Below are 23,327 nucleotides of genomic sequence, written 5' to 3'. Positions count from 1 at the left end.
GCAGAGAAATGGGGAGGTAGCTCTCAAGGCAGGTCTCAAGAGGAGTGTTGTAAGGTGAAACTGCCGCAGCCTGCTTGCGCGCTGATAGGAAGGAGTGAGGAGATAGACGATTGATTGATTGATTGGACCACATTTAGCCGTGGAGGGGCTGGAAGCTCCCGCTGGGGTGGAGGGGGTGGAGCTTGGAAGGCTCAGGCACAGTCCACCCATGGAGACCCGAGGCGGTCAGACTGTGGGCAGGGAAGAGACAGGGAGACCTTGGATGTGGCCTTCTGACTGCGGCTGCTTCCTCAGTGTTAGGAAAAGCAAGGCTCCGAGAGCAAGGCGAGAAGACAGCCGGAGAGGGAAAGATGGGCGGCCGGGCAACCTTGGGGCTACTGGAAATCGTGACTCGGATGCACCGTGGTTCTGGAGCCTGGAATGGCTGCTTTGGGGCAGGTGGAAAGCACGCGGAAATTAGTTAACAGGCAAAGAACATTGGCGTTAGCCGCCAGAGGGTGTCGTCGAGGAAGTAATGACCACGACGGACCGGTATTAAAAAAAAAAAATAGGTGAACACTTAAACGCAAGGGATACAGTCGTTTGGCCACACTCGGCTCAATGTCCAGGGAGCAGGCTCCGGGCCTCTCCTCCCCCCGGGGCTTGCGGGGCCGCGCGGAAGGGCGGCCGCCAGGAGGCGCGCTGGGATGGCCGAGGACCCGGCTCCCGGGCCTCACTGCCCGCGCCGCCACCCGAGGTTGTAAGGCTGCTCAGGGCCGGCCGCTGTCCCCGCCTAACCGCAGAGCTTGGAGTCCCAGCAGGCCCTGATATGTCCAGCCAGCGCCGCGGAGCCCGGTTTAAAACCCACTCAGCAGTCCTCGCAGCGACTGCAAGGGGCTGGCGAAACCCACAGCCAATCCGGTGCTGAAGCCCTGGGGCAGCCAATGGCACGCCGCGGGGCGGGACCGTGACGGCGAGCGCCCCGCCCCGCCCCACCATTGGAGTAATTCAGCCAATGAGAGAGCCGGGGCGGGGCACCGCGGCCAATGGCGCGGGCCGGTTTGATTCAAAGGTGCTTATAAAGCGAGCCCATAGCCAGGCTCTAGTCCGAGTGTGGTCCGTGGGAACGGTGCGATGGCTCTGCGGTGCGAGGTCCTGGACGAGCTGCCCGCGGCCTGCCTGTCGCCGTGCGGGCCGCCCAACCCCGCCGAGCTGTTCAGTGAGGCGCGGCGCCTGGCGCTCGAGGAGCTGGTGGCGGGCGGCCCCGACGCCTTCTCGGCCTTCCTGCGACGCGAGCGCCTGGGCCGCTTCCTGAACGCCGACGAGGTGCGCGACATCCTGGGCGCCGCCGAGCGGCCCGGCGAGGAGGCCGCGGCGGCCGAGGACTCGTTCGGCTCGTCGCACGACTGCTCGTCGGGCACCTACTTCCCCGAGCAGTCGGACCTGGAGCCGCCGCTGCTGGAGCTCGGCTGGCCCGCCTTCTACCAGGGCGCCTACCGCGGCGCCACGCGCGTCGAGGCGCACTTCCAGCCCCGCGGCGCGGGCGACCGCGGCCCCTACGGCTGCAAGGACGCGCTGCGCCAGCAGCTCCGGTCGGCGCGAGAGGTGAGCGGCCCCGTCCGGGTCGGACGGGAGACCCTCGTCGAGGCCTGCCGGGAGCGCGGGCGGAGCCCTCTGACCCCTGGTGCTTCCCGGGTCCTCTGCTCTCCGCACGCTGCGTGTCTCCCCTCGGGTCTGGGATCCCCCCTCTGTCACTCCCTGTGACTTGTGCCGGGGTTCCAACTCCCAATACTCAGTGTCCCCTGGGAGCGGGACCAGAAATCATCTCAATTCCAGGCGTCAGTTAAAAGCGAAACATTATCAGCGTTCCCAGCGGTCAGCCGACACTAGGTCCCATCCCCGTGACCGAAGACGGTCCATCCCTAGGGGAAAGTTCCTGAGAGGTGGCCGCCAGAGGCAACTTATGCTGTGGGAAGCAGACGATGCGAAAGTGGCACAGAGAGGAGAGGGGGAGGTTGCCCCTTCTGGATGAGTGGGGAACGGGTTGCTTTTCCGTGGGCTGGAGCGGTTCCCGTTAGCATGACCCCCGATGGGCCCGTCTGAGCGCGGTGGGTTTTGGCCCTGCTGCCTGACACTGGCAGGGTAGCCAGGTGCTGCGGCAGATCTCGGCGGCCTGCAGGCCAGGATGATGCCCCCGCCGGGCGCTGGGGGTCAGGGAGGGAAAATGCCTCGGTCCAGTACCCCTCAGCTTGCTTGCTGACCGGCAGATGCCCGGCTACTGGCTGAGCTGGAGGCCTGGTGGGTAAAGCTGTAGGCCATGATAAGGCCTGGTACCAGGGTGTGTCTGTGGGTGAAGAGATCAGCATCAAGTCAGGTGGAGGTAGCCACGGCCCAGAACAAGCCCCGATTCTCACCAGTGTTCCTGGTGGTGGCTGACCCGCGGGGTTGGCCATAGTGACCTGGTGTCTTACTTGGAGGGGAGTGGGTGGGGGCTGCAGCGAGGCTGGGGTCGGCTCTTTGACACTGTGGGTGGCCTGAGGGTCCTTTGCTTTGGATGCTGCAGACGTTTTCATTGTGGGTTCAGTAAAAAGGTGGTTTTTTTGTTTTGTTTTGTTTTGTTTTGTTTTAAAGACAGGATTCTGGGGCAGGTGTGCAATCCCGAAGCTCACCTCCAGGAGGAGGCCTTGAGCACTTGGAAGTTGAGAATAGTTACAAATGGACGTCCTTATGAATAGATTGCCTGCCTTTTGCCCAGCCCCAGATTTTAGATGTAGTGAAGGGGCAGTGGAGCCAGAGGGAACCAATGTCTTAAACTCACATGCTGGCCTCCGGAGGGGCTGGAGCCCGGACCTCCGCTTCCTGTGTCCATCTGTGGTGCTTTCCTCTGTTCTGTGCCCACCCCAGCTGCCTACCCTGCTCTCTCTCCAGCATGCTGCCCGTGGATGCTGCGTGTTGCCCCAGGGAGAAGTGGCTCATTCTTTACTTTCAGTGCACTGGGTGTGTGTGTGTGTGTGTGTGTGTGTGTGTTGGTGTTTGCCCTGTGCCGAAGTACTTGGCTTTTCAGTGCCTGCTGTGTGTCGGACGCCGCTGGGGCCTGGGCCACAGCGGGAGGCATCAGCCCGCGTGCACTAGGGAGTGGACAGTGTGCAGGTGGGCAGCAGGGAGGAGGTGGCTCCAGGCAGCGGGGGAGGGCCTGAAAGGTCTCAGGAGTGGAAACCCTGGAGCTGGGTGCAGGAGGAGGGGTGGGAGCAGAGGACCTGGTGCCTGTGGGAGTGGTGGGATTCCCAGGCATGGAGCGGAGAGTGGGTGAGGGCAGGGTTAGTGGGGGGGGGCTGGAGCTAGACTGTGGAGGGTGAGGGGTGTGTGTAGGAGGGTGGATTGGATGGGGGTGAGGCTGCTGTCCAGGACAGCTGGAGGCAACCGCGGGAGTCCTGCATGAGAGGAGGGGCTGCACTGAGGCCTTGTGGGCAGGCAGAGTTTTGGGTGGAATTGGCCAGACTTGGCTGTGAAAGGGTAGGAGCGGGCCGGAGAGCAGGCAGGGCTGGGAGAGGGAGGCCCAGGAAGGGTAGAGGAGGACTGGGGTGGTTCCCACTGGTATGTGGAAGGAGAGCGACCCAGGGGAGTGACGCTGAGATGAGCTGGATGGGGAGGGGGACATCTTGTTTGTTAAAATAAGTGACAACACGGGCCGGCGCCGCAGCTCACTAGGCTAATCCTCCGCCTTGCGGCGCCGGCACACCGGGTTCTAGTCCTGGTTGGGGTGCCGGATTCTGTCCCGGTTGCCCCTCTTCCAGGCCAGCTCTCTGCTGTGGCCAGGGAGTGCAGCGGAGGATGGCCCAGGTGCTTGGGCCCTGCACCCCATGGGAGACCAGGAAAAGCACCTGGCTCCTGGCTCCTGCCATCGGATCAGCGCGGTGCGCCAGCCGCAGCGCGCCGGCCGCGGCGGCCATTGGAAGGTGAACCAATGGCAAAGGAAGACCTTTCTCTCTGTCTCTCTCTCTCACTGTCCACTCTGCCTGTCAAAAAAAAAAAAAAAAAGTGACAACTGCTTTCTGTCTGCCACACGCCGTGCTAAGTCACCGAGACAGGCGCAATGAATCTGCATCTTACAGACGATGGCACCAAGGCTTAGAGAAGTTAGGTTGCCAAGGCTGTGCAGCAGGGAATGCTGGAGCCGGAACCTCCGTGGAGGCAGGGTCTCTCACCCACCTTGTGCCCCGTGCTCCAGGAGCTCCTCCTGGGGTGGAGAGGGTGATAGAGGCTTCTGCTGGCGGCTGCTCAGGCGGCGCCACACTCTGTAAAGGCGTGCGTAATGTACGCGGAGCCGCTGGGTCACTCCTTTGCCATCCAGTCCGTGGGACAGTGAGGACCACGATGGTGCAGATGAGAAGCCCTCCGCGTGAAGGCCAGGGTGCCCCCTGGTGGCGTGATGGCGCACTTCCAGGTGGCCGGCTGTCGTGCTAAGCCCTTAGCTGCGTTATTCACGCACTTAGCCCTCCCCACCTGGCCACAGTCAAGAAGAGGCGAAGCCCACAGAGCTTGGGTAACTTGCCCGAGATCACGTGGTTCGTGTGGGACCGAGGGGGCTCAGGCCCCTGCCTGTCCAGACCCAGGGCCCATTCCCTTCATTTCTACTCCACACGGCTAGTTTGGGGGTTTTCAACAGGCTGGAGGTTTTTAACGGTTACTTAGCAATTCCAGGCAGGCATTTGGCACAGCCATTAAGATGCCTCCCGGGACACTCTCAGCCCACATCGGAGGGCCTGAATGGGTCCTGGCTGTCCTCCGGGTTCCAGCTTCCTGCTCATACGCACACCCTGGGAGGCCACAGCGATGGCTCAGGGAGGTGAGTCTCTGCCACCCATGTAGGACACCTGGATTGAGCTCCTGCCTCCTGGCCTTGGCCTGGCCTGGCCCTGGCTGCTGTGAGTGAACCAGTGAATCGGAAATCTCTGTCTTCTTGGCTTTCAAATAAATTCCAAAAATAAATAAGTAAATAAAACATTGATTTAAAAAAAGGTTACTTAAAGTTTGATCTTTGAATATCCTTGTTATGTATTCTAGAAACAGGAAGTGACCATGACAGTCGTGAATCTGCCTTTTGCGGGGAGAAAATTGGTGGGTGTTGGGGGGGGGGCAATAAGATAGTAGAGGCCTCCTGCGCCCATCAAGTGGGGAAGTGGTTCATGATGCCAAGAGGATGTGAGCCCCAGCCCCCTGGGAATGGCAGAGCCAGACAGAGAATTCTGGTACCTGGAGCAGAGGAACTACTTGGGAGTCTTGAGAACTGAATGAAAGAGCTTTGAAATCCACTGGACAGGTCCCACATGACCCCAGAGACCGGGCACCAGGCCGCACCGGCACAGGGTCAGACCTGGGCTTCATTTGTCTTCACCGAGGAGGTCTGAGGGCCCCCTGCAGTGAGGCTCCATAACCAAGCAACGGGCACGGGAAGCCAGGGCCCCTTGTTAAGTGGCAGGGCCCAATCCTGGCTGTGCAGCTCTGGGATGGGTTTTCTCCGGCAGTTCTTTGACCACCTGGGGCATCTGACACAGAATAAGGGAGGTGGTTCAGGTAACCAACGGCCTTTCCCTGGGCGAGTGTGCCCTGCTCAGGGCCACTGGGGCCTGTGCCTCTGCAGGCCTCCCGCTGGCTCTGTTTCTGTGCGCCTTTCAGAGTGAGGGGTGTGTTGGCCGTGGACCTGGTGCTTGTTTGAGCTCAACCAGAGCTGGAGGAAGGATTGCTCTGGACCCTTTGAAGGCTGTGTGTTTGCTTCCTAAGGGATTTTCAGCACAATGTTGAACCACATCGAGCGTTCTTGGACGTGCACTTGCTCTATGGTCTGCCTCAGGCCACTGCATCACTTGATGACTCATTCAGCGCTTTGTCTCTGTTGCCATGGGAATCGGTGTTTGGCTGGGCCACAGCCAGTACCTGGAAGCACTGCCTGACCTCATTTGGTTGTGCCCGTCTGATGTGGTTCAGCTGTTCCTGGTTTCTAAATGGGAGTCCATGGGCGAAGCCTGTCCTGCCAGGAGGTCCCGCACTCCTCCGGCCATCGTCCTTCCTGGTCCATGGTCCAACTGTTGCCGTGACCCCCCTCTCAGGAAACCTTTTGATTACTGGAGCATGAGTGGTCGTGGTCATTGCGTCACTGGAGTCCTGCCAGGAGGAGTGGCAGCCGAGGACTCTGCCGGAGGTCCCTGGCGTGTCCCAGCCTGTGTCTTGAGTTGAGGCGCTCTCGATCTTGCTCCGTCCTCCTGTGCGTTACACTGGACCCTGTGCGGTATGCTCCTTGCCTGTTCCTGATGCCTGAATCAACCTAGAGTGGGTTTCTTGACCTTGCCACTATGGTCATCTGGGGCCAGAGAATTCTTTGCCCTGGCAGCCCATCCTTGCATTGTAGAATCATGCAAAAGGCACCGTTTTCACCATTTTTGAGGGTTCCGTGGCTCACTGTGCAGCTGTCACCACCGTCCCTCTGCAGAACTTGACCTTCCCAAAGTGAACTCGCCGCTCTCCCCTTCCGGCACCCAGCAACTGCTGTTCTCTCCGTTTGTCCGTCCTTTCTTGATTCTTTCCGCCTAGCATCCGTCCGAGTAAGGAAGTTGCAAGATTGTTCTCTGCTGCCAGAAGTAGAGGATGCGTTGTCTCAGAAGATCTGGCGGGCACACTGGCTTTAGAAACGTCTCTCTGTGGTGAAAGAGCAGCTCCTACACAGAGAGCCCTGCAGCTCCGGGAGGGGAGGAGAACGAGCTCTGTGTTCTGATGATAGGAAGTGTCTGGGACTGCACTGCCCCACATGGGAGCCGCTAGTCTCCTGGGACGTACACATTCGCGACATTAAATTAAGGGGCAGGTGTTCGATCCACATCTCGTGTGTGACTGGGTTTGAGTCCTGGCTTTGATCCCAGCCTCCTGCTGATGTGCGCCCTGGGAGGTAGTAGTGATGGCTCAAGTAGTTGGGTCACTGACACTCAGCTGGGAGACCTGGATAGTGTTCTGGTCTCCCCGTTTCAGCCTGTCCCCAATCCTGGCTGTTGTATGGTGAACTAGCAATGAAAGATATCTCTCTCTCTCTCTGCTTTTCAATTAAATAAAAATAATTTTTAAAAAGGTAAAAATACCTCTCTCAGGCCAGTGCTACGGTGCAGTGGGTTAAATTCTCAGCCTGCAGTGCCGGCATCCCATATGGGCACCGGTTCTAGTCTCAGCAGCTCCATTTCCGATCCAGCTCCCTGCTAATGGCCTGGGACAGCAGCAGAGGATGGCCCAGGTCCTTGGGCCCCTGTACACACATGGGAGACCCAGAAGAAGCTCCTGGCTTCGGCCTGGCTCAGCCCTGCACGGGCCAATGCTTCTTTGCACGTGTGCAGACCTTTGGTCAAATTCCAAGCACGTTGCACACCTGGTCTTGCTTTATGAGTCTGGGTGGGAAGGGAGGGTCACTGAAGTACACAGGGAAGGGGGATGGACATGAACTTCCTGCTTCATGCCAAAGGAGAGCTGGAATGAGAACTGGAATGACTGGCCCCGAGAGGCCCCTTGAGGGTGCACCTGCTGGTCAGAGCCCAGACCAGCCCATGGAGGCCGCGTGAATCACGGGCTCTCTGAGCTGGAGGCTGCCTTGTTTTGAGGACACTGGGGCTCAGGAAAAATGACTTGCCTGGGGACAGCGGCAGAAGTGGGACTGAGACTACGAGTAGCTGCCATGCGAGGGTTTTCTGTGTGCCAGGAAATGCCAAGTGTTTACGCGGATTCTCTCACTGAGCCACCACGAATAGTGGTGTTATTTGCACACTATCGTAGCCAGCAGAATGTGTTGGAGCATAACTGGGTCTTGAGAGTGGAGGAGCCCAGATCCAGGGACTGAGGGGCTAGGCTCAGGGTCTGTCACCTGGGATGATGATGTGGGACTGCACCCTGGCCTGGCTGCCCTGGCTGTGGCTGCAACAGTGCAGGAGTGGTGTGGGGGAGGGGAAGAGCAGCCCCCCAGGCTTCTGAGCAGCGAAATGTTCCTCTTTAGGCATCATTTGGGGACTGAGTTGTACTGAGTTACAAGCAGGTATTGACCCTGGAGTCACCTCTCAGAAGTCACGGCTTGCTCAGGCTTCTATGGGCAGTGCCCACGGCGACCGCAGGCACTTGGTGGGTGTGGCTGCCCCGGCTTCTGGTGGGGTCCCCTTTGCCCATCTCACATGATGTCTGCCATCTTTCCAGTCCGGGTGTAGCCCTGGGGCTTGGCATGTGCCACGGGAACACTGACCCCTAGGAAACAGGTCCTGCCTTGGAGAGGGGCCCTTGGCTGTTGGCGAATGGAGTCCAGATGGTTGCTCCGCCCTAGGAGGGGACTGGCTCTTTGGAGATTTGAAAAGCCCCAGGTCTGGCTGACTGTTTAGGGCTTGGTTGTGTGAGGGTGGGAGCGGGGGATGGGGTGTGAAAGGAGGAAGACTTGCCCCTCTGGTCCTGCTGTAACAGAAAGGAGGGCATGTTGGTTCTGGGCTGGGGGCCTCCACCCACCCTCCACACAGCCCGAGGCTGTTAGGGAGCAGTGTCCAAGCCCAACACCTGGGAAAGGCTGGGGCTTTAAAACCAGACAATGAACCCAAGAGCAAATTGGCTACTTACTCATGCTGTAACAAAGGTGGTGTCTGTGCCATTGTTTTGTTAACTGTTGAATTTGGCAGGTGCCTTGGGCTGTAGGCCCCGTGGCCAGCAGCCCTGTCTGCCCTGGCCAGCAGGACCAGGCTCCTCCAGTCTGTGAGTCCGTAGCACCCAGAGTTGGTGTCCGTAGCCGAGGGTCTCAACACACTCTGCCCTCCGCGTGTCTCCTGGCTTAGACTGGGTTCCCCTGGCCCAGGGGTCGAGCTGCATTCTCAGGGCGCAACCCCAGGCCCGGCTCAGGTGGGCTCGCCCTGGGTATGTGGGAGAAGAGTGGGGCGGTAGGGAGGTGAGCAGGTGTCTGTTGCCTGCGAGTGCTGCCCTCACGCCTATACCAGCGCGTCCAGACCTCTGTGAATGCCACCAGCGGAATCGGGGTCGAGACTCCCTCAAGCTTGCTTTCTTTCCTGTTTGTGCGGACCTGAGCCTCCTCCTACCTCCCCTTCACGCCCCCGTGGCTTGGCTCTCCCACGACCCCTTTCCTTCCTCTGCCACCCTCATTGCTCTCGCCTGGCCTGTTTTTGTTTTTCAAGAGTTAATTCATTTGAAAGGCAGAGTGACAGAGAGAAGGAGAGACAGAGGTATCTTCCATCTGCCGGTTCACTCCTCAAATGGCCACAGCAGCTGGGGTTGATCCAGGCTGAAGCCAGGAACCTGGAACTCCATTCTTGTCTCCCACGTGGGTGGCAGGCCCAAACACTTGGACCATCTTCCACTGCCTTCCCAGGTGCATTGGCAGGGAGCGGGATCAGAAGCTGAGCGGCCGGGACTTGAACCGCACGCACTCTGATATGGGATGTGGACGTTGTAAGCAGTGCCACAACACTGGCCTCAGGCCCACGTTAGCCTGTATCACTGGCCTTCTTGTCTTCATTGGCTGGCCTCTTAAACATCTGTTGAAGTTTGTTAACCTAAAAGCAACCCACGTGCCTGCTGCGTTGCAGGTACTCAGGTACGTGGCCCCGTGCTGGAGGAGGTAGGGCCGGATCTCTGACCTGCACTAGCCTCTCTTCTGGTCTCAATTTCTTCTGTCTGGTGGAGTCATCACTCATTAGTCAGGCCATGTGGGGAAGGAGGGTTAAGATTGATGCCTTGGTTGGCATTCAAGGCCTTCCATGATCTTGCTCATTCATCCGTCTTCCCCAGTCATGTCTGGTGGCTCCCTTTCATGCATGTTGTGCGTTCCAGCTGGACTGGTGGGTGCCCCATTGGTCTGCACCTCCTGCCGTCATGTGGCTTCCTGGCCGAATGCCATCCCTTTTATTACTCCCATGTTCTCATGTCCAAATCTCACCCTTGTTCGTGATTCAGCTCAAAAGCCATCTCCTCCAGGAAGCCTTCCCTGCTCTTCATCTGGTAAGCATGTGGGTGCCTGAAGTACTTCTGCTGCTGTGAGGGAGGTGATTTACTGCCTCTCCCACCCCCAGGAATGTCCCCCTGAGGGAATGGCCTCCCAGTTTCCCTGCTCCCCACGCCCTCTATTGAAGGGGAAGCTGGGTCTGCGCCATGCACCATCTTTCTGCCTCGTGCAGTCAGCCCAGCTGCCCGTGGAGGGCCTGGCCGCATCGAGGAACGTCCGCACTCAGCCCTTTGAATGCTTGTTTCACTTGGTCCCTTTGGCGTGGATGCTCTGCCTATCTGGAGCTTCCACAGGAGGAAACTGAGGCCCAGAGGGATTGAGTGCTAGCCTGGGGTTGCAGAGCCAAGCAGGGGCAGGGCTGGGTTCTGCGCCCAGGCTGATCTGCCTTAGCCACTCTGTTATGTGACCTGGGTGTATGGGATGGACACAGCTCTCAGAGCAGGACGGATAAAGGCATCAGAGGGGTGACCGACTGAGGACGCCTCCCATTCGGCAGGGATACCGTGTCCGGTGGGTTCTAGCTGTGCCCTTTGCCAGGAATCACAGCTAGGGCCTCATGGGGGCAGGGGAGAAGGGTGAGCATTGTGCAGTGGGTTCAGCTGCTGCTTATGACACTGGCATCCCATATTGGAGCACAAGTTCAAGTCCCGGCTGCTCCACTTCCAATCCAGCACCCTGCTAATGCACCTGGCAAAGCAGCAGAAGATGGCCCAAGAGCTTGAGTTCCTGCCACCCATGTAGGAGACTGGGATGGAGTTCCTGGCTCCTGACTTCTGCCTGGCCCAGCCCTGGCTGTTGTAGCTGTTTGGGGGAGTGAACTAGCGGATAGAATGTCTCTCCATCTCTCTCTCTGTCACTCTGCCATTCAAATAAATAAGTAAATCTTTGTGTTTTTTTTTTTTTTTTTTGACAGGTAGAGTTATAGACAATGAGAGAGAGATGGAGAGAAAGGTCTTCCTTCCACTGGTTCACTCCCCAGATGGCCACTACGGCCGGCGTTGCACTGATCCGAAGCCAGGAGCCAGGTGCTTCCTCCTGGTCTCCCATGCGGGTGCAGGGGCCCAAGCACTTGGGCCATCCTCCACTGCCTTCCCAGGCCACAGCAGAGAGCTGGACTGGAAGAGGAGCAACTGGAACTAGAACCCAGTGCCCATATGGGAAGCCAGCGCTGCAGGCAGAGGATTAACCAAGTGAGCCACAGCGCTGGCCCCAGTAAATCTTTAAAAATAAAAAAAGCGGGACTGGTACTGTGGCATAGCAGGTAAAGATTTCTGCAGTGCTGGCATCCCTTATGGGTGCCAGTTTGAGTCCAGGCTGCTCCACTTCTAACCTGGCTCTCTGCTATGGCCTGGGAAAGCAGTAGGAGATGGCCCAGGTCCTTGGGCCCCTGCACCCATGTGGGAGACCTGGAGGAAGCTCCTGGCTTCGGATTGGCGCAGCTCTGGCCATTGCGGCAAACTGGGGAGGGAACCAGTGGATGGAAGACCTCTCTCTCTCTCTCTCTCTCTCTCTCTCTCTCTGTCCTTCCCTTTCTGTGTAACTCTGACTTTCAAATAAATAAATAAATCTTAAAATAAAAAAGAGGGGGGAGAGGCAGCCAGAGAGTAGACTTCCCAAACCCCCTCGCAGTAATGGCTTCCGGGAGCTGGCATTTCAGGGTCCCTCATCCCAGTGGATGAGACCCTGGAGAGTGGGGGAAGGACAGCAAGCTTGACTCTTTGGTGCTGCATTTCTTTTTTAACCCCCACCCCTCAAGGGGTAAGGACTGCCAAGCCCTGTCCTGAGCCCTGCGGGGCCCCCGAGATGGATCCGCCCAATTCTAGGGCCCGTGCTCCAGGTGCAGGGGTGAGACCTACAAAGGAGTCACCTCGATGCTGGGATACAGGGTTACCGTGGTTCCCAGCGACGGGAAGTTGGGAAGCTGGAGAAACTGTTAAGAGCTCTGGATTGTTGCTGAGTGCCTGGCCAGGGCTTCCTTAACCAACACCCCCACCGCCGGATTTGGTTTCTAAGCATGGAGGTTTGGACACACCCACCGCCCCCCGCTGCAGGCCCACAGCCCTACCAGAAGTCACTGATAGCATGGTTTTGAGCCCGGGAAGGGTGTGATTAGAGACTTTGAGGCTGGAGCTGCCTCTCTGAGAAGGAGGAGAGCCAAGAGCCGCCGGGGTTTGTCTCCCTGCCAGGGGCTGTCCTGGCAGCCCCAGCTCTGGACACGAGAAACAAACCCTGTGGCTTGCACTCCACTCAGCAGAGTCCTGCAGTGCCGCTACACACCTGCCCTGCAGCTCAGGAAGCAGCAGTTGGCGCCAGCTGCGTTTGTCCAAGGGGACACTGCTGAGAGGCAGCTCTTAGCTGTAGTCAGCTGCTGGGTGCCGGAGACCACCTGGGAGGCACCGATGAGCCATGTTGGCAAGCAGAAGACAGGACCGGTCTGGGCTTAAGGGCAGAGTCCTTAGGACAGCTTTCCACGTGCTGGATGTGGGCTTGCCCTGTGACAAACACCAGAGAGCGCCTTGTACTGTGGCGTGGCCAGTGTCATGGTGGCTATTTGGTTACAGGAGGCCTGGCTGGGGGAGAAAGCAGAATGTTCAGGAGATGAGGCGTGCAGCCTTTGGGGGTGGGGAGGAGCATCTGCGTGCCTGGTGTGATCTGTTTCAAGCCATGAGTCAGTGGTGGATGGGGTGGGCTTTTCTAGATTATAATTTTTAAAAAATCAGAGATAGGCCGGCGCCACGGCTCAATAGGCTAATCCTCCGCCTGCAGCACCGGCACACCAGGTTCTAGTCCTGGTCGGGGCGCCAGATTTTGTCCCGATTGCCCCTCTTCCAGGCCAGCTCTCTGCTATGGCCTGGGAGTGCAGTGGAGAATGGCCCAAGTGCTTGGGTCCTGCACCCACATGGGTAGACCAGGAGAAGCACCTGGCTCCTGTCTTTGGATCAGTGCGATGTGCCAGCTCTGCGGCCATTGGAGGGTGGACCAACGGCAAAGGAAGACCTTTCTCTCTGTCTCTCTCTCACTGTCCACTCTGCCTGTCAAAAAAAAAAAAAAAAATCAGAGATTATGATCCTAGACCAGAGAGTAATCAAAATAGTCAGCTTGGAGAATGCTACATCCAAAAGGGGTCTTGGAGGGCATCCAAGGTTTATTTACTTGTTTTGTAGATGAAAAAAAAACTAAATCCCAGTGGGAAAGCCACAGGCCCAAGGTGGCAGCATGTGGACCCCAAACCCAGGTGGCCTTGCTGGTCTGAATGGAGGCGTCCTGGAAGGCAGAGGTTTTAGCAAAGGATCAGAGGTTGAACGGAGCAGGCTGCTAGCTGGGCAGGGCAGCAGCCTAATCTGTTTCCCTATATATTTATATCTGTATGTCTATAGATATATTGATATTGATATATGTCTATATATATATTTTTTTTTTTTTGACAAATGTGCCATTGTGGAGGGGACTGGCGGGAAGGTGGGAGGGGTGTGGGCTGGCCCTAGTCACGCTGGGTAGGGTATAGAGGCCTGAGTGTCTCTGGGGCTGGAGGGTGCATGGCGAGGGTGAAGGGACAGGGAAGGAAGGGTGCTGGGGCAGGGCGTCCTCTCGCTCTGAGCTGGGTCCCGAGCCGAACAGCACGCAGGAAGTGAGCTGAGCTAACCACTTGCTCTTCCGCCTGCCCCGCAGGTGATTGCCGTGGTGATGGACGTCTTCACCGACATCGACATCTTCAGAGACCTGCAGGAGATGAGCCGGAAGCGTGGGGTGGCTGTCTACATCCTTCTGGACCAGGCTCTGCTCTCTCAGTTCCTGGATATGTGCATGGGGTTGAAAGTTCACCCTGAACAGGAAAAGGTTGGTGCTGCCCGTTTCCAGCTTCCGCACAGGCAACGTGGGCCTGAGCCCCGGCACCTCACGGTGGCTGTGGTGGTTCCCCCTTCAAGTGGGGAACTGAGGCCGTGAGCAAGCTCCTTCATCCAAAGGCTCAGAGAAAATGAACAACACTTGGGGCTCGGCAAGTCCCCTCCTAGGTCTCTGCCTAGAGAAGTGGGAACCTGTGTCCACACCATGGACATGAGTGTTTATGGAAGCATTATTCACGCTAGCCAAAAGGTGGAAACCAGCCAGTGTCCGTCAGCTGATAAGCAGATAAACAACATGCTGTCTGCTCCTACAATGGGGCATTATTCAGCCATAGGAAGGAATGAAGTACTGACACATGCTACAACAAGGACAGGCCTGAAAGCATTTGTGATGTGAAGGAAGCTGGTCACAAAAGACTGCCCATTAAATGACCAGAGCAGGGAAGTCTACAGAGACAGCGGGTAGAACAGGGGTTGCCTAGGGGGTTGAGGGTGGAAAGAATGGGTGGGGAGACGGCTAAAGGGAGCAGGCTTTCTTTTCAAGGTGGTGAGAATGTTCTAAACTTGACTGTGACGACGGCTCATGGAGCTATGATACACTTGAAAACTACAGAATTGTACAGCATAACTGGCATGTCGATTATGTCTCAGCCACTGTGTTGCAAAAAAAGAAACCATAGGATTCAAAACCTGGGCCCCTTCCCCATTCTGCTCTGCCTCATAACAGCTCAGACAGCCCAGTGCTAAGAGCTTGGGGGCAGCCTAGGAAGCTGCTGCTAGCCACAGGGGCTCCTGGAAGCTCCGCTCTGGGTCACAGGGCCCACCATTTGTTGAGCTCCTGCTGTGTCCTGGGTACTCCACAGTGCTCCCCATAAAGGTTAGGTCACTTCAGCAGCCCTAGCAGGCAACGGGCAGTGAGCCTGTGTTTTTGTGTGGTTTTGACCAAGATACGTACCTACAGCAAGGAAGTCACGGATTCGGGCTCTGACTCCTCATCTGTCTGCCTGAAAGCCCCAAGTTCATGGTCACTTCACACGCTGCTGCTCCCCTTTCACTGTTATAAAGTGGACTTTATAACCTTTGCTCTCATCCTGGGGGTCAGTGGAAGTACTTAAAGGTCAGGCTGCACAACTGATCCAACTTGATCTTTTAAGGGGTATCAGGCCAGAAGAAACATCATATTTATGACAGAATTCATGTTTTTAATTAAACAACTTAACTTGTGCACGTAGGAGCTTAGGTTGTTTATCACCTGTTTGAGCATCTGCTACGGGCTGCGTGTCGGTGAAGGTCCTGGAGATAGAGCAGTCAGCAAAACCGACAAAGGATTTGGGTTTTGCTATTGTAGGTTCCTGCACAGGAGACACGAACTTACCACTTCGTTATGACCCAGCAATTTAGTTTGCAAAATTTGGCTACTTCTCTCTCTCCCTGGTGAGAGAGTGGAGGAATGGGTTTGATTAGGTGGTTACCAGCCTGCCACTGTTGCTTGGAAGCAAGTTCATGATGGGGTTAGGGTTGGGGCTGAGAGAGCGAATGAAACCAGACAGCCCTGGGACCCAGCCGTCAGCTAAACACAGACCAGGTGGACCCAGGGAAAATGCAAGTCAGGCAAGGAAAAGAGCAGTGTCATCTAGCTGAGCACTCAGCCCGAGACTGCACTGTGCAGAGCCGGCTGCAGAAATTGAAGGCATCGGTGTTTAATTTCAAGGTGCTCTTTCTATAATTAAGGCTGTGTGTTAGCAGCTGAAAACTCATGGAATAGTTCTGGCCACAACTTGGATCACGTGATTGGCTCGGATTCCTCTTCCAGGCAGAGATTTAGGAGGATTCACCGACTCAGTTGCTCGCTTTGGTTGCGGCCTTTGTGGGTGTGGGGGGGCTTAAAGAAGGTCTGGACCTCCAGGTCCCCCAAGTTTTGCAGGGGTTTTGTCTTAACGCTTTCCTAGTAAAGCGCCGTCTTCCCCAGTTGCTTCTCTCGCCTCGGCATGTGGGGCCTGGGGACCTGTGCCCGCACCAAATGGGGCTTACTTCTCCCACCCTGAGCTCTGGGCTGGGTCAGAATGTTGAGCCCCTGTGTGCAGCGGCTCGGTCACACATTCCCGTGCAGTGTTCAGGGGCACGTTGGCCACAATCACAGAGGCCCGTACAAAATTCAGATACGTGCTGAAGGGGAAGAGACACAAAACCACACCCAAATCTAACCATGGGTGTTTTCTGCTGTTATCATATGGTGGGCCTTTCAGACTCGGCTCAGGAGTCATCACCCCCTCTGGCCCTCCTCCTGCCCATTCCGTGTGTAGTTTATGGTGTTTCTTAGCCTTCTTCTAAATTTCATTTTGAAAGAATTTAAGATTTGTAAAGTAATTACAAAAGTAACAGAAGTTCCTGAACTGCACGTGCACAAATCCTACGGATGTCGGGAAATGAGCCTGGCAGGGTTCCGTCTCTCTGCGGACCTTCACGTTTCGCCATCTTCCCTCCAGCGCCCTTTCTTCTGGTCTGGGATCCAGCCCAGGGCCACACCTTGCTGCGAGTCGTCGAGTCTTCCTAGCATCCTTTAACCCAGGGCTGTTGCCCCATCTTTGTCTTTTAAAGTCTCTTGGAGACCACTAGCCAGTGTTGTGTAGAATTTGGGTTTGTCTGCTTCCTCGTGGTTAGATTCAGGTGGTTCATCTGGTAGGAACACCACAGGAGTGTGTGATGTCTTGATGCAGTGTTGTTTTACTCTGTCTTTGGTTGTTAACTGTTTACTCTGAAATATCAATAGATGGGTAAAGGGCAGAGACAGCAGAGAAGCCCTAAGGATTGCCCTCGTGTTGCCCCTGCCCAGTCACATCACTCCCTGTCCGTGCTCGCCCCCGCCACTGTCTTCAGCCCCTGCCAGCCTCCCATCTGTTGTCCATCTCTGTGATTTTGTCACTTAGACTCTGTTTTATAAATGGGGTCATAAAATATGTGACCTTCTGACTCTGGCTTTTTCAGCTGGCACAAGGCCCTTGGGATCCTTCTAAGCTGTTGCCTGTATCATTGGTTTTTTCCTCTTCATTACTGAGAAGCATCACATGGTGGGAGTGCTATATAGTTCAGCCATTTACAAACTGAAGGATATTTATATAGTTTTCAGTTTGGGTTTTTTTAAAAATTTGTTTGAGAGGCAGAAATAATGAGCCCCCATTTGCTGATTCACTCCTCAGATGCCTAGAAAGGCTGGGCGGAAGCCAGAAGCTGGGCACTCAGTCCAGGTCTCCCACGTGGTGGCAGGGACCCGATCACTGGAGCCATCATCACTGCCTCTGGGTGCATTGGTAGGAGGTGGGATTCAGGAGCCCGGCACTGTGTTGAGGGACATGGGTGTCCCAGGCAAGGCCGAATGCCTTCCCAGTGCCCAGTTGTTAACTTAGTAATGCAGTTACCCTGAGTGTTCACATGGAGGCTTTGCTCTGGATTTAGGTTTTCATTTCCCTGGAGGTTGTTATGTGTTGCTATGGTTTCCAAATCATTCAGTTGTTTCTCTCTCCCAGCCCTTGAAGGTGAGAAGCATGCCGCACGTCTCTTATCTCAGGCCTTGGCACACAGTATGGCCCCTCTGTGTTTGTCAAATGAATGAGTCAAACAAAAATCTTAAATATTTAATTGGAACATGTAAGATTCCTAAAAACACATCACTCCTGGTCTGCTCCAAAGAATATAGTTTATCTTGGTATTTTGCATACCACTGTATATACATTTATATGTGTCATTTTACAGGAATAATTATATGTATACATGCAGTATATGACCCTGTGTATGGTTTTAAAACATGGCATTAATTATTTGAAAGGCAGAGTGACAGAGAAAGACAGAGATCTTCCATCCACTGGTTCACTCTTCAAATGCCTACAATAGCCAGGGCTGGGCCAGACCAAAGCCAAGGAGCTGGAACTCATTCTGGGTCTCCCATGCATTTGGCAGGAGCCCAAGTACTCAGGCCTTCATCTGCTGCCTCCCAGGCACATTAGCAGGAGGCTGGATCAGCAAAGGAGCAGCTGGGACCTGAACCGATGCTCCAATATGGGAAACTGGCATCCAGAGTGGCCGTTTAACCCACTGTGGCACATTGCCCGCCCCAGCCCTTACACCTGTTTGGTAAATACCTCCATGTAGGGATGTGACAGCGCTGATGAAGCCACATGTGATCTGGGTGCTCTGCTTCAGCAGTTCTGTGAGAGGAGGCTCGTCCTGTGTTCCTGTTCTCCATGTCCCCTATGGTGTGGGGGTGCCATCAAACAGAAGGGTGACTATCACCAATCTGGCTTCTTTCAGCCTTTGTTCAGGTGTCACCTGTCACTAGCATGTTGTCTTTGGTGATTTTACCCTTCACATTTTGTTTCTGAATCTTTTGGTGGGTTCTGTTGTTCAGTCTCCCAGGACCCATGAACTAAGGATGTCAAACATAAGAGGGGCTGCTGTCGTGCTGCAGTGGGTTAAGCCGATGCCTGTGACACTGGCATCTCATACCAGAGCACCAGTTTGAGCCCCAGCTGCTCCACTTCTGATCCAACCTCCTTCTGATGCATCTAGGAAAGCAGCTGAAGGTGGCCCAAGTGTTTGGGCCCCTGTACCCACGTGGGAGACCCTGATGGAATTCTGGCTCCTGGCTTTGGCCTGACTCAGCCTTGACTGTTGTGGCCATTTGGGGAGTGAAACAGTGAATGGAGATCTCTCTGTCTCTGTCTCTATCTCTATCACTCACTCTGCCTTCCAAATAAATAAACCATAAAAACAAAACAAAACAGTGGCCGCCGCTGCGGCTCACTAGGCTAATCCTCCACCTTGCGGCGCCGGCACACCGGGTTCTAGTCCCGGTCGGGGTGCCGGATTCTGTCCTGGTTGCCCCTCTTCCAGGCCAGCTCTCTGCTGTGGCCAGGGAGTGCAGTGGAGGATGGCCCAAGTCCTTGGGCCCTGCACCCCATGGGAGACCAGGATAAGTACCTGTCTCCTGCCATCGGATCAGTGTGGTGCGCCGGCCACAGCGCGCAGGCAGCGGCGGCCATTGGAGGGTGAACCAACAGCAAAGGAAGACCTTTCTCTCTGTCTCTCTCTCTCACTGTCCACTCTGCCTGTCCAAAAAAAAAAAAAAAAAAAAAAAAAACAACAAAAACAAAGCAATAAACGTAAGGAAAGGACTTAGGAGAAGATGGACTAAGTGTAGCAGAAGCATTCCTGGAGACCTGAGCAGTGTCTGGCCGCTATGCCGTGTGTGCTGTTGCTGAGCGGTGACCCTAAGCTGTGCATGGGAATTGTAAACTGATATGGGAAACTTGGCATCCAGAGTGGCCTCTTCATCAGTTGCTCCCTGGACGAGTGTCACTGAGTTTTTCATTTATTTCCCTCCCACTCCCCCGCCAACAGCTGATGACGGTGCGGACTATTACAGGAAATATCTACTATGCAAGGTCAGGAACCAAGATCATTGGGAAGGTTCACGAAAAGTTCACTTTGATTGATGGCATTCGAGTGGCAACAGGCTCCTACAGGTAAGTCCGCAGCCCATGCATTGCTCATGCATCCAAGCCCTCCAGAAGTAGCGTGTTGCGTAAGGCACAGCTCCCGGTTCCTCTCCGTGAGAGCCTTTGTGGCCACACGTTCCCACGTGGGCACCTCTGTGAGTGCCAGCAGGTCAGCCACAGCCTTCTGCTGCACGTTGTCAGGCTGGGGTCACTTTCCCATCCTGGGGACCACAAAACTAAAACCCAGCGGTTGACTTTAGCTGTAGACCACGGAGTTAGTGAGTCTTGGATTCAGGCCTTGGCCCAGGCCTGCGGCGGATGATTCGGGGTTTAGCAGTGACAGGACCACAAGTCCCGGTGCCTTGAGGGTGTGGAGCCCACTCGCCCTGCTTGCTGGAAGGTGGGGACAGGTCAGGCGTCTGCAGCAATGTTGAAGGCAGAGCCCAAGCCGTCACCTTTGGACTTAAACCCTTCACCTTGCTTCTCACCTTGTAATTTAGTGCTCTGGTCTAGAAAATGCTATCATGTTTCAAACCCCACCTTTGCAGCCTCACTTTGGCATTGATGTTCTAAAGAGCCCGGAAGTTGACGAGTGCATGGTGGTAATGAGGGGTTGACACTAATCTCCAGAACTCGTGCCATTTCTACTAATGTGGCTCTGGTGGTTGTGTGTTCTGTCGCCTCTCCGTGAAATTGTCTGATGGTATGCATGAGGTGTGTCTGCGGAGTTTAAAGGAGAAAAACTCATTTTTGAAGGAATGTGCGTCCCTGAGTGATAATTATGTCAGCCCTGGGTTTGTGGCAAATGAGGCAGTAAGATAAAAAAAATTTTTTAAGTTGTTTACAATTTATTTTCATTTTATTTGAAAGGCAGACAGAGAAAGATTGTCCATCTGCTGGCTTACTCCCCAAATGCCTGCAACAGCCAGAGCTGGGCCAGGCTGCAGCCAGGAGCTGGGAACTCAGTTGGGTCTCTTGTGAAATGTGAGCCATCGCCTGCGGCTTCCCAGGCTGCGCATTAGCAGGAAGCCAGATCAGAAGCGGAGGAGCCAGGACTTAAAGCAGGCTCGCAGTTGTTGAGATGCAGGTGTCCTGAGGGGTGTCTTTTTGTTTTGAAATTAATTTCTTTATTTGAAAGTCAGAGAGAATGCGAGGCAGAGAGCGTGTTTAAGTGCATAGAGGTGTGCTGGCTTTGCCGCACTTCTGACCTGGTGGCTATAGGTTTGTCAGAGCACGGTCTCCTGGTTCTGCACTTTTTTTTTTTTTTTTTTTTGACAGGCAGAGTGGACAGTGAGAGAGAGAGAGAGACAGAGAGAAAGGTCTTCCTTTTGCCGTTGGTTCACCCTCCAATGGCTGGCGCGGCTGGCGCACCGTGCCGATCCGAAGGCAGGAGCCAGGTACTTCTCCTGGTCTCCCATGCGGGTGCAGGGCCTAAGCACTTGGGCCATCCTCCACTGCACTCCCAGGCCACAGCAGAGAGCTGGCGTGGAAGAGGAGCAACCGGGACAGAATCCGGTGCCCCGACTGGGACTAGAACCCGGTGTGCCGGCACTGCAGGTGGAGGATTAGCCTAGTGAGGCATGGTGCCAGCCGGTTCTACACTTCTATGGTTGGTCCTTATTTTCAGGCAGGCTCTCCTTTGGAAGGCAAGGATTCTGTTTTACTCACAGTGCCTGTAGTACAGGCTTTCTCTCACCCCTGGTATCAATTCCTGGAAGACTACCTGGCCCTGGTGCGCTCACATGCCACCCTAGGTGAATCCCTGCATCCAAGGTGATGGGACACTCTGGCCTGCCTGGCCACGTGCCCACCCTTGCTGTGACGAAGTGGGTGCAGGAATGAAGGCTCTCTGGTGGACGTGGACCTGCAGCAGCCATAGCCCCTGCTGAGCTCTGGATGTGTTTGGAGCAGAGGTGACTTGTGAAAAGGCAGCGCGGGATGCCAGAGCAAGAAGGACTAGGGCCGTCGGGGCCTCCCGCCAGCTCCCTGCTGTGACATCTCTAGCCAATGTTCTTACCTCTGCTATGGGGACAGTGACACACACACTGTCGCCTGTAGAAGTTAGAAGCCCTGTCCAATTTTATAGTCTTGGAGGCTGAGGGTTGTGAAGGTGGTGTTGTATCGGTTGAAGAGTTGGCCTTTCTGCTTTCTTGTACATGCGTATGCTAAGGCTGGTTGAGTTCACCTAGACGGTCGGAATGATATCACCAAAGTGTGACTCTTACAGGGCAGGACACCTTGGCTGTACCTGACAATAAATGAGCTAAAATCCCTCCTCCTTACCAGCTTCTGTTTGTTTTTAATCCTTAAGTTTTACGTGGACGGATGGCAAATTAAACAGCAGTAACCTGGTAATCCTGTCTGGCCAAGTAGTGGAACACTTTGACCTGGAGTTCCGAATCCTGTACGCCCAGTCAGAGCCCATCAGCCCCAAACTCCTGTCCAACTTCCGGATCAGCGGCAAGTTTGACCATCTCACCGACTGGAAGCCGCAGTCCAAGGAGCTCACGCTGGGCAACCTGCTGCGGATGCGGCTGGCCAGGCTCTCCAGCACGCCCAAGAAGGCCGAGCTGGAGCCCGAGGCGCCCGCAGAGGGCCCGGCAGAGAGCGGGCGCCCTGCCTCCACGTCCTCCACCCTTGGCGAGGATGATGACTGCCGCGGCCACGACGACCAGGACGGCTGCAGGGGCGGGAAGGCCGTCCACGTGGCCACTCAGACAGAGCCGGGAGAGGAGACGCCAGCCGCGGGCACGAGGGAGGTGGGGACGCAAACCAGCATGAGCACAGCGTGTGCCGGCACCCAGAGCACGGTGGCCACCAGGGCGGTGAGCTCCCAGACTGCGCTCTGCTGCAGGTCCACCACCACCCAGACTGACGAGGCCGAGAGCTTTCTCCTTTCTCAGGGAGCCCAGTCCAAAGAAGTGTCACCCGTGTCCAAGATGTCCCTGTCCAGGTCTTCCAGTTTGAAGTCTTCGTCCTCTCTGTCTTCCCAGGGCTCCGTGGCCAGCTCCACTGGCTCCCACACTTCCATCAGAGCCCCCGACTTCCACACGCCTGGCTGCCCCACCTTCCTGGGCACCCCCCACCTGGAGCTGTGCTTGAGAGATTCGTTTAGGAACTTGAATGCGGAGCGGCAGTTTCACTTCGCTGGTATCCGGTCCCGGCTCAACCACATGCTGGCCATGCTCTCGAGAAGAACGTTCCTCACTGAGAACTACCTCAGCTTGCATGCCGGGACCTTCCCCAGGGCCTCCGTGAATCTGCTGACTATCAGAGACATAGCACTTCACCCGTCCTACCAGTGACCGCTCAGGGCCCACTCGTGCCTCCGGCTGTGCTGGTGGGAGGTGCTCAGAGCTTCCTGCTCCGTGGAGAGCGCTCGCTGTCCCTGCCTTTCCTTCACCTGACTCTCCGCCACCTGGGCTGGCAGAATTCTACAAGCTGCAAATATTTGACTTTTCTTTATGTCAAACCAAGCATGGGTTTTATGCTTTAAACACTACTGGTACGGTTTTTTTTTGCACGACTTTAATATTGCTCTCTCTTTCAGACCATGTTTAGATGTCCTAAGGTTAATTCAGGTGGGAGATACAATATATGTTTCACATTTTTCTTGATTTGTGTGCTTTCTCTTTTAGAGGTTTGAGTCACCACTGTTTTTTTGATCACCATCCTATTTAGAAAAAAACTTGTTTTTTAATGATTTATCTCTTTAAAATCTATATTCTTTAAATAAATATAAACAACATTGATTTGATTGTGCAAGTACTTTTTTTTTTTTTTTGCTTTCTGACAGTTTTCTCTTTAACTCTCAGAGTATGTCACAGTAAATGTACCTAATACATTATCTCTGCAAATATTTTTTATAATGTTGGGGTGGGAAAAAAGTAGATGACCCAGACTGTAAACACTTAGAAGACCTGAAATGAGTACTGAGTGTCAGGAGCACCCTGCCTTCGCATCGCGGATGTTTCTGTTACGCTGCAGTCT

General features: G+C 55.3%; 1 protein-coding gene across 2 annotated transcripts; it reads left to right on the top strand.

The window, feature by feature from the left end:
• Positions 1-1,048: 1,048 nt before the first annotated feature.
• On the top strand, positions 1,049-23,089 carry SACK1D (scaffolding CK1 anchoring protein D). Of its 2 annotated transcripts, none has more exons than XM_089307114.1 (4): positions 1,049-1,305; positions 13,670-13,837; positions 19,240-19,364; positions 21,649-23,089. In XM_089307114.1, exons 1-4 carry the CDS (start codon positions 1,114-1,116, stop codon positions 22,640-22,642), a joined length of 1,479 nt encoding a protein of 492 aa, XP_089163240.1. In that variant the 5' UTR covers positions 1,049-1,113; the 3' UTR covers positions 22,643-23,089. The 2 variants fall into 2 exon arrangements, with proteins under 2 accessions (XP_089163240.1, XP_002710814.3); XM_002710768.6 differs by having other exon boundaries at positions 1,049-1,584.
• The last annotated feature ends 238 nt before the right edge of the window (positions 23,090-23,327 follow it).

Source organism: Oryctolagus cuniculus, chromosome 11 (genome assembly GCF_051225735.1).
Source record: "Oryctolagus cuniculus isolate XC-2025 breed Fujian yellow rabbit chromosome 11, ASM5122573v1, whole genome shotgun sequence".
NCBI lineage: Eukaryota > Metazoa > Chordata > Mammalia > Lagomorpha > Leporidae > Oryctolagus > Oryctolagus cuniculus.
This window is presented reverse-complemented; position numbering and strand designations above follow the sequence as displayed.